The sequence below is a fragment of the Python bivittatus genome, unplaced genomic scaffold, assembly GCF_059951505.1.
Source record: "Python bivittatus isolate LINGU-HERP-01145 unplaced genomic scaffold, Pbiv_v1 ctg000970_np1212, whole genome shotgun sequence".
NCBI lineage: Eukaryota > Metazoa > Chordata > Lepidosauria > Squamata > Pythonidae > Python > Python bivittatus.
In genome coordinates this window covers 1,675,872-1,686,616 of record NW_028277121.1, presented here as the reverse complement: position 1 = coordinate 1,686,616, position 10,745 = coordinate 1,675,872, and the positions used below count along the sequence as shown (strand labels likewise).

Genomic DNA, 10,745 nt, shown 5'->3' with positions numbered 1-10,745 from the left:
CTCAGAAGCAAAGCTGCAAAGTGTATGAAGCTTAGTCCCCGAATAAAGTTTTTTCTCTAGCAAAGGTATGCAAGCATTGTGAGTGAGGACTGAATGCTTAAGTAGCACCCACGCAGTGCTAGATTCCTTTCATCCTTTAATGCTCTGCTTCAGAATTCTAGAATCACAAAATTCAGCTTATATAGATGCAAATCAGGTTGAAATAGGCTCAGACCTTCCATGCCAGCCGATTGCTAAAACATCCACTTTATTGCTGTAGCCATTTTAGTTTTTACAAAAGTCGAAACAGGATAGAGAGCACAGAAGGACATCTCAGCATTCATGCACACTTCTAAGCAGCATCTCTATAAATCAGTGAGGAAGACCTCAAGTAGAATGATCTCAGCCTCATTTAGAACTTAAGAGTATTTTACCAGAACAGGAAGATGAATAAACAGTGCACTAAGTTGGCTATGACAAGCTAATGAATGAGTTTAATCAAAATGGCATTCACATTATACTCCCAAAAAACATATAAACAGAAACATCTGTTTTAAAACAAGTGCATCAAATGTAATTATTTAGTGCATCAATTAATGCAAAGTTAAGACACTGAATTATGAAACAGCCCACAAGAATCAGTGTATAGGTAGTACCTAAGCAAATAATTCCTCAATCCTAAAATGCAGATCCGCAGGAAGAGGGAGGGATTTGGACTTCGGAAACGACAGTCAGCAGATAGCTCAGTGCCATCCCGGTGACAAATGTGAAATAATGAGCATTTATGGCCCTGTTCCCTTTAAGAAACCATAGTAGAAGACAGGACAAGACTAGCCCCTCATTCAGACCTCTCCACTCCTTTAGATCATGAATGAGCTCTGGCTCACTGAACAGCCAAGTTCAAAACGAAGCGATTCCTTAAACAGCTAACATGATTGTCCTTATGTATTAAAAAATTTACCTTTTCTATCACATTAAAATTGCAACATGGCAGCATTTTTTTGAGAAGCACTGGAGGCTGTGGCTAAGGGCTGGGGTTTGCACAACATTCTGTTGGCCCTTCTGCAAACGCCCTGCTTTCACCTGGGTATTTTTCTTTCTGGGTAGGGTTACCCATACACTCACTTGGGAATACACTCCATAAACTCAGTGATCCCCAAGAAAAAACACATCAGGCTGTGTCGAATCCCAATCGGTAAACCATCAGCTTAGACAAATTCAGGCCTAGAATATACACCTGGGAGAAATGCCCTATCGAAATCATCCCAGAGATTTACATGAAACACGCAGCACACCGAAAAAGTGTATCAAGTCGAGTTCTAAAGTGAGAACCTAAGAGCAGTGCTGGGACAGTATTTAATTTCTACAGTCGTCAAATAGATGCCTGTGAAGAACTCACAAACAGGATGTGCAATGGCCGCACGGATACTAGCGCAGAGTGGTTGGTTGAGGCAGTACAGAGCTAGACTTTATGGCGTTATGTCACCTCTACCTGGAAGAAAACAGACACTGTTCAGCAATTTCAGCATTACTCCCATGGGGTAGGGGGAGCAATTTTTTTCTTAATGACGGGTGGGGAGCCTGTGAACCTTCCCGTGTTGATGCACGGATACTCTCAGCATCCCTCAGTACTGACCACATCTACTGAGACTCCTAAGAAGTATGGGCCTATAACACCTGGATGGCCACTGGCTCTCCACCTATGTCCTAGGTGGAAACTTGCTACTAAGTTATTTTAAACTATAGCATGCACACACACTGTGGCCATCCCAACGTATAGCTACAGCAGCCGTGCGGAGAGAAGTCCTTCAGGTCTCCACACCTGATGGTTTGATTAAGGTGAAGTGGCCAGCATGGAAAGACTCATCCCCGGACCCAGTTCCTTGGAGTTCTAGCCCAGTGACTGCCAACACAAACAGGCCCAAAGGCTGAAGGGAAAGGAGGGGTGCCCTTTATACCTTAAAGACCACCTCTGCTTCTGCCTTATAGGGAAGCCTTTCCTCACCACCCAGAAATGAATTTCACAGTATAATCAACACCTACAGATCAGATTTCTATTGTGGGTTAGATCGCTTCACATATTGTTAGAGGTTGAATGGAAGCAGTCTAGTTGAACGATGTTTACCCCAAAAGGGCACAAACACCATGAGTTTTCTTGGGAATAAACATAACATCCATCTTTATTATTCAAACGTTTCACAGATTGGCATTTTAAGAATCCCAGTTTCAGAAGACAGCAAAAGTAATAGGGCAGTCAGAGAGCATAAAGAAATATGGATAAAAAAAGATAGAGCTGGAGAAGGATGGAGGGCTTTCCATTTCAAAAGCATTAAATAAATCAGAACAACAAAATTAGATGTTTAGACCTACTGTTCATATTCAGACAGATGCCGACTGATTTGTGTTAATTATGATGATTTAATTGATTGAGTTTCTTTCATTTGCTCACTGACAGAATACTGACTCAAATGTACCGCATAGGAAGGTATTTCAGATGCGAACCCCCAAGAACTACCAAGTACACTACAGCAACATCTGATGGCTTGCTAGACACCACCCAGCTAGTATTGCCTGGCATTGTTTCTTGGTTTGAAGAAGTATTTTGCATTCAGTATTAATGAAATCACGACAATACATAAACCATATTGTACAACACAGATAAATGTTTGCCTAAAAAGTATTTTGCCTAAGATGACAGGCATTCATCTTCCACAAAACACAGAAACATCAGCTTGGAAAGAAAAACAGACCTTAAAAAAAAAAAAAACCATAGATACAATCCACAAAACAGACTCTTGGAAGGAAACGTTTCTATACAACCTTGACTGAGATCCTGAATTTATAAATCACCAGCAGAAATACCAGCTGCTCAAAATGTTCATTAGGGAGACGTACGCAGGTTTCCAGTGTTGGCTACGCAACCGTTGGTGCCAGTCTGCTTATAAAAGAAATGCTGCTGATGCAGAGTCTTCGTACAAATACAGGGCATGAAGGCTTCATTATGAGATGCTCAACAACAATCCTCAATTCCGTGAAGAGAGTCCTGAAAATAAAATGCATTCTCAAATCTATGTGAAACAGAAGCTTCCTTATCTGTCTTAAAATTAACCTTGATTTAAAAAAAAAAAAAAACACCTCTTAAAGAGAGTAAGGCTGTGATCCCATCTACACTAACTGATGAGTAAATTTCACTGGATTTAATGAGTGTGTGTAAGGCTATGTTGTCAATCACATGCGGGAAAGCATGTTGGAGAGCAGCCAATCCTCAGTTCTAACAGGAAGCTAAGATTGCAAGTGCTAATAGAATTGGAGCCAGAATGAGGTACATGAAGTATAAAAAGGTGTTGCAATGTTCAAGACAATCTTAAGAGGAAAAGAAAAAAAAAACCTTAAGCATACTCAACAGTCATGAAATATTCAGTATCAAATATGTGAAGGGAGGGAGCGAATGAAGGAGAGGGAGATGAAAAGAGATACATGTACGAACAGATCCCTAAATCCAAGTATCATCGTGAGCATCAATCTTTATTACAGTCGTTAACCAGCACAAAGCAAATCATGAAGCAAATATAACTATAGATCTAGAGGCTAGACCGGTGGGATTAAAATAATTAAAAGGGGTAGAAACAAGGAGTTTTAACTAAAAAGGATATTAGAAAACCTTAAGATTAATGAGTCAGAATAATATAAGAATAATGTTAAAAATGAAGCTAAGAAATTTCAGATAAGTGCCACTAAATAAAGCAGTAGAATCAATGAAAAAGATTTAAGGATTGTAGACTTCAATTACAGAAAAGCCTCTAACACAGGTATTCTCAACCTATTTTTGCTCATGGCTCCTTCCTAAGCCTCATTTACCTCTGTGACACACACCCTCCCGTTGATGTTAAGCTGGAAAAAAGGGACGTTACCATCTGCACTGTTTATTAATCTAAACTGTATCATTAGTATAACTGTTTTTACAGTTAGTCCTCACTTAACAAACACAACAGGGACCGGAAAATTCATCGTTAAGCAGTACAGTCGTTAAGCAAAGCATCACATGATCGCACCCAATTTTACATTTTTTGCAGTGGTCGTTAAGTGAATCACATGGTCATTAAGCAAATCACACGGTTCCCCATTAATTTTGCTTGCCGGAAGCCAGCTGGAAAGGTTGCAAATGGCGATCACGTGACTGTTGGATGATGCAACCATCATAAGTGCGAGCTGGTTGCCAAGCGCCCTGATCGCGATCATGTGACCGTGGGGGCATTGCAATGGTCATAAGTGTGAGGACCAGTCATAAGTAGCTTTAGTGCCATTGTAACTTTGAACAATCGCTAACCAAATGGTCATTAAGTGAGGACTGCCTCTATATAACAAAATCAAAGTATTTGTAGTAGCGAACAAAAACAATTAATTCTAAGCAGACGTAACTGCGTAATAGCAAACCAAATTCTTAAAGACACAAAATGTCTAGCAGCAGCAGCAGCAGCAGGCCTCCTAGAAATATTGCATGGCCCCCTGAGGGAGCACATGGCCCACACTGAGAACCACTCTCTAACAGACCCAGCAAAAATGTTACAGAATAAGTACAAAACAAATTTCATCTACCAAACACAGGAGTACGTTTCTATTAGGAGGCGAGGTTTCCAAGTTCTAAAATATGTGAGTAGGAATGTAAAGTCTGTGATTTGAGAGATTCAAAAGGCACCCCTCCTTTGCTCAGTAGCACAGTTTTGATCTTGAAGTCTGATTACTGGTCCACAAAACCCAGTTAGCTAGAAAGTGACAGGAGATTCAACTTTGGACCTTTGACCTTCAAAGCATAAATGCTGTCACTGAGACCTGGACCTCCTTCCCATAATTTGTAACGCTTCTGGCAGAAAAGGTGGAAGCTTTTTGTGAAAAAATGTAATTATAGCCATGGGAGAGGGAGGGAGAGAAGCCCCAGCAGCCAGCTGCTTAAGCGCTGCCACAGTAATCGTACGTGTGAGTAGTCTTAACTGGCTTCTTACCGGCAGTAAGGATTTCTGCGGGAGGAGTAACGGAGCGTGAGAAATCTGTAGTAAATAAAAGGCTGCAACAAGCTTCCCTGCCCACTGAAAAGGACAAAAGAAATAAAGGATGGTGGGTGGGGAAAAAAAAAAACCGTTTATTTCTTAATCAAGATATAATTACAGGATTTACAGTAAAACGTTATTATGCACTACATTTTGAACTAAAAATCTTATATATAAATGTTTTAACATCGTATATATACACATAGGCAAATAGATCTATAGCTCATTAAGTAACATGCTTTCAGTTGCCAAAACACTTGAAATATAAAAAAACGGAGCGGTGATGACGATGATGATGATAAAAGGGGAGGAGGAAGAGCTGCCAACCCTGTGCAGCCTCACTGAGGAACAGGCCCCACTGTGTTCTACGGAACGTATTTTCTGTGCAGGCTTGTCTGAAAGCAGCTCCCTTACAGACTTGCTTACTTAAAAATAAGGCTCGGTGAGTTTAATTGGGCTCATTTCCAAGAAAGTGTGCCTAGGACAGCCTTCGGCAAAATGGTGCCATATGTTAGTCTGACTATAAATGCATTATCTCCAACCAGCACACATAATGACCTTAATTGCAACGATCCGATATTCTGAAGCAAAAAAGAATCATTTGCCTGCACCTCTTAAAAGAGCTGACCCCATTTGGAAACATATATGTCTACCACCTGAATCCCATTTAAAACAACAAAACACCATTTTATTCCATCCTTTCCAATACTTAACAGCAACTTATAAGGCCAGTATCTATCTGTTTCTTTGTTGTCTGTACATATGGCAAGAACTGCAAAAACCTCATGATATTAATTCACAACAGTAACGGTTATCCATTAATTAATAATTATGCATAATATTCAATAAAATATATTTACGCAACATCCACCTATTTACAATAATATTCTGTATACAAACCTTCTTCCCCTAGGAATCCACAGACTTACTGTTAACTTAAGCAACACTTAAGACTTATTATAATGACTGATATCCTGCTTTTCCTACAGGGGTCTGAAAGGCAGTTGAGATACAACATTAAGACCTTGCAGGAATTAAAAAAAAACAAACAGATGCTTGAAACAAAATTCAGTTTTGGTTTGGTTGATTTGAGGACTTTTTTATTAACTTGAAAATCAAATTCATCTAAAAATTAATAGTCAATAGAGATCCTCCACTAGATTTATACAGACTGAAATAATTCCAGACCAAACATTCTGCAGTCTGAACGCAGGGCTTTTAGGTCCTTATGGCAGTCAACCATAAGCCTTGAAATAAGTCACTACTCTGAGCCTTAAACTTCATCCAGTAAATCAGGTTCCTCTTAGAGACAGGAGATACAGCATTCCATTATTGGGTGCAGTTGAAATAGCTTGAGAAAAAAATAAAGGACTAAAACTGAAAATACATACCTGAAAAGCATAAACACAGTAGCTGGCATCAAGAAAATTTCATTGCAGGCTATAAATTTTAAGATGTTTTGTTGATTAGCGTTTAGCTTGTCCAACAGATTTCTTAGAAAAGGAAAACTATTTGACCCTCGTGCCTTAAAGGAAGTGAGAAAAACAAATAAATAGATGCCCCTGTAAATTATTTGCTTCGGTTTACAATAATTTACACAAGGTCAAACTATGAAGATATTTTCAGCTCTAATATTTATAAACCATGAAAGGCACCAATTAACTGCCTAAGATCTAAATCAGCTTCCCCAACATGCTGATCCCTGCAAATCTAAAGAATTAACTTTGAATACCACTAAAGAAATCTCTAAGCATGGAAAGCATATTTCATAGCCCCAAGAAGACAAAAATATCGCTAGCACGTATAACAGTATCTCACAACTGCTTTATCCGTTCCACGTTAACATATACATAGTATGTATCCCCACAACTGCCTGCTGACAAGTATGTTCATTAGAGCATGGCCAGTAATTTCTCGCCACTAGAAATAATTAAGATAATCTTCACAAAACAGGCCATAGAGATGCAGGAAATGAAAGTGACTGGCCTAAAAGAATTTCGTTGCCATCAGCAGAGGAGAGGGATTTATTGCTTCTCTAATGAGCACAAAAAGACAGCAGGCTGCAGAGGAAAGATGTAGGAATGTGCTCTTCTGTCCCCTTAATTGTAGAAGGAAAGCCTCTATAACCCGCATAGCTCTCAAACCAGGAAGACAGGGTTAGATAGATGTCAGCTTCGTACTTACATCAAGAACTTTCTTTGTGTAGGTCACAGCATGAAGCAACGAAAACAGCAAAACTGGGAAAATGCTCACTGAAGCGAAAATTAAGGAAAATGGTCACAGTAGTACACACTTACCCTCTAAACTGACTAATCAGAAATCTCTCCTCTGGTCAGAATACAACCATAGAAGTTGCAAAATAATCTCGCTGAGATTTATTGCCACATCCATATCCAATATTGACTAATTTTGGAAACTAAGCAGGGCTGAACCTGCTTAGTATTTGGATGGAAGGGTACCAGGAGTGTAGACTGGATTTGACAATTTTTTAAAAATCCCAGAATTGGGGAATGATAAACCACGGTTACATGGCTAAGAAAAGAACATGTATATATCCATGTCATTGCCAGGATTCAGATTAGCCCTGAGGAAAATTTTCATTTACATCATAAACTGGTATCAGTATAAAAACCCACCACTCACTCCTAGTATTAATATGAGCAGAACAGACTTGTGAATAGACATGGCTAATTTGGCAGTTAATTAAACATAATTAAGAACTCGTTGCATTTTTTAGAATTATAATCCTCCTCCAAAGGCTCAAGGCAACATAAAGAATTATTTTTCCCTTTTATCTTTTCAACATTCCTGTGAAGTTCATAGCTACCTTGGCCCAGGATAAGGACTTTAATCTGGACTGCCTTTAATCTCATGCCAGCCCTACCACAAATGTGTAAACCCACGTATTTAGGGAAGGGTTACACTGACACAGAACACTCTTAGAAAAGGATACTTGTAACAGGGTAGGAATTAACGAAGATGAGAGAATATAGAAGATAGTGGCAACTATCCTCCAACAAGGCCTGAGATAGGAATGCCCGGCTTAACTGGAAATGTGGCAGCCTTTGGTGGAGTCGAAGGGCGCTCGTGAGCGCATTTGCCAGCAAAGCCCGCTGGTAGAAGCTAGCCGCTTCATGCAACCTGAGAATTATCAGAGGAGAAGTTACCACACAAACAAGCCACTGTTTCAAGTCATCCTCCCGTGGGCATTGCGTCATCACCATCGCAGCGTTTCTGAAACCTGCCCTGCTCACCCGCAGCCAAGACAGTATTACTCCTTCCATGAAATATAGTGGATGTACTCCATGCACAGTGAAGCTTCATGAATATGGTTTTCAGAATTAATTCTTAAATAAGAATTAAGGAGATTTAGGTAGATCAACAACAATATTTCAAGAGTTATTTCAAGAATTATGGGAAATAATGAAATCTGAATTATTGCCTCCACTGACTCACACTAAATCAGTTATGTCCACATTACTGTCCGGGCCAAATTAAATGATTAAATAGCACAAAATCAGAAGCAGCAATATTTATAAAATACTGGTTACAATCAAAGAGCAGTGGCATATTCCATTGACTTCAATTGGTAAATTAAATCCAAAATTTTATCTTTACCACTGAACTCAATGAGACATCAAACTGCTAAACCCTGAATGGACCATGTCTAATATACATGTACACACAATATAATATAAAACAGATCTTAAAAACTATGTATACTTTCTATTGTGTCCATAAAACGTATATATACTATCTAAAGACCCTAAATATCAGGAGTATCATGACTTTTAAGAAAATATCATACATACCCTAGAAGAGGAAGGACAAATAAAGCTGAACAATAAACTGTGAATATACGAGAAAGCCACATTGCTGTGTCCAACTTGTTAGTCATCAGAAATTGCTATAATGAAAGAAAAAAGTTCATACAGAAAACGTTTAATCCCTGCTGTTAAATAAACAAATATTCGCCAGTTGCATAGACAGCAGACAACATCAAGAACTGTGTACTTTATATATGCACACAATGTAAATTAAAAGCAAAAGCAGCATTAGGGCCTTTTAATACAGCAGCCGTTTCGGAGTTATAAAAAGTTGTAGGAATATATTCTATAACTCTAAGGCACGATTTATGAGATTCCCTGGAGAAGGATAAAAAAGGAGAGGCCGTTCCTTTAGAAATGCTGCTGATAGAGACTCACCCACTAAAGACCCAGTCTAGAAATCTACCAAAGAGAAGAAAATAGCTAGAATGCAGTGTTTTCTCAAGAGAATCACCCAGCACCTGTTTCCCATCTTTGGGGGCTCGTGAAAAAACTGACGTACCACCCCAAAGGCCTCTTTCATAGCAGGCCAACCGTCTGGAAGGGTGGCTCCGGTGCAGAGATGGACTTTGTGTGCAAAAGGCCCCAGGCTCGGTTCCTAACGTTTCCATCTCGATCGACCACCAGCCTGACCGAATAGTAGGCAGTACAAATCAATGTCTGTCAGTCAGGCCAACCAGACCCAGGGAACGTCTATACCAGTGTTGTCCAAGCTTGGCCACTTTAAGATGAGCGGACTTCAACTCCCAGAATTCCCCAGCCAGCCATGCTGGCTGGGGAATTCTGGGAGTTGAAGTCCGCTCATCTTAAAGTGGCCAAGCTTGGACAACACTGGTCTATACCCATTTGCTACTGGGCAGTCCGGGGAGCGGAAAACGTCCCGTTCAATCCCAAGAAACGCTGCCAGCAACCGAAAGAAAAGGAGGCTCTAGAAGGGTGTTTGAAAACACTCTTCTAGCAGGAGCAACATCTAATAAATTCCGTTTGAGAGAAAGAAAGCATTCTTTCCTTAATTCTTCATTTGAAAGAGCCCACGGTGGGCCAACAACGCAGTGGATGAAAGGCCTCCAGCACCTTCCACGGCAGCGCCCGGCTGACCCTTGGATGGGAGACCACGAGGAAATCCCAGGGCTGCATTGATGAGGCTGAGAAATCAAAGGGCAGCCCGGAAAAAGGGTGAGGCCGCCGGGAGAGGCCCCTCTCCGGGCCCAGCGACCGGGGGCACTTATTGCGGGTTCAAAGCCGCAGCCCCGCGCGCGGCGAGGCCCTTCCGCGCGGGGCCTGAGAGAGGAACCACCCGCCCCGCAGCAGGATCAGCCGCCTCCGAACGCCACGGGCTCCAGAGAGCAAGATGGGGCGGGGACTACCCCCATCACCCTCAGCCCGCGCACCGCGGACGATGGGGCCTGCAGTCGGGCGCCTCCGAAGCGGCCCGGCTCGGGAAAGCTTTGCCCGCCTCACTCACCACCGCGCCGCCGCCCGCGCCGCCTTGCATGGGCCCGTTCTGCGCCGTGTCCGCCATGGCCGCCGCCGCCCGGCTTCGCTTGGAGGGGAAGAAACTCGGGCCGACCGCGAGGGAAGCAGGAGCGACACGGAGGTGAAGGAGGCCGCCTCTGCGCAGGCGCGTGACCCGCCTGCGGAGGGAGGAGGGTACGGCGCCGGGGAGAAGAAGGGGACCGCCGCAGCAGCCTGACCGCCCAACGGCTCGTAGCGCATGCGTCGGATGGCCTCTTCCGGGTCAGGCGGCCGCCGCCGGGCATGCCGGGCAGCGTAGTTTCTCTCCGGCCGTTGCAGAGCGTGTGTCGTTCTCGCGGGTGGGCGGGACTCCCGCCGCCTTTTCCCGGCAGGCCGCGCGCGTGCGATTCCGACGTCGTCATGGTGACCCTCCGCGTCT

At 42.2% G+C, this 10,745-nt stretch overlaps 1 protein-coding gene across 2 annotated transcripts; it reads right to left on the bottom strand.

Annotated features, from left to right (window-relative positions):
* Positions 1-451: 451 nt before the first annotated feature.
* On the bottom strand, positions 452-10,538 carry TMEM33 (transmembrane protein 33). Of its 2 annotated transcripts, XM_025169495.2 has the most exons (8): positions 10,317-10,538; positions 8,837-8,931; positions 7,978-8,165; positions 7,209-7,276; positions 6,416-6,549; positions 4,980-5,063; positions 2,875-3,022; positions 452-1,471 (listed from the first exon to the last, which is right to left on the bottom strand). In XM_025169495.2, exons 1-7 carry the CDS (start codon positions 10,371-10,373, stop codon positions 2,893-2,895), a joined length of 756 nt encoding a protein of 251 aa, XP_025025263.1. In that variant the 5' UTR covers positions 10,374-10,538; the 3' UTR covers positions 452-1,471; positions 2,875-2,892. The 2 variants fall into 2 exon arrangements, with proteins under 2 accessions (XP_025025263.1, XP_007432835.1); XM_007432773.4 differs by having other exon boundaries at positions 452-3,022; positions 10,317-10,536.
* Between the last annotated feature and the right edge of the window lie 207 nt (positions 10,539-10,745).

What these genes read in the sequence shown, in the direction of transcription:
- TMEM33 (XM_025169495.2), bottom strand. Translation starts at nt 10,373, where the DNA reads ATGGCGGACACGGCGCAGAACGGGCCCATGCAAGGCGGCGCGGGCGGC. An exon ending in GCGCGGGCGGCGGCGCGGTG is followed by an intron (nt 8,932 to 10,316) that starts GTGAGTGAGGCG and finishes CTTTCATTATAG; the next exon opens with CAATTTCTGATGACTAACAA. An exon ending in TAATTCCTACCCTGTTACAA is followed by an intron (nt 7,277 to 7,977) that starts GTATCCTTTTCT and finishes TTTTCGCTTCAG; the next exon opens with TGAGCATTTTCCCAGTTTTG.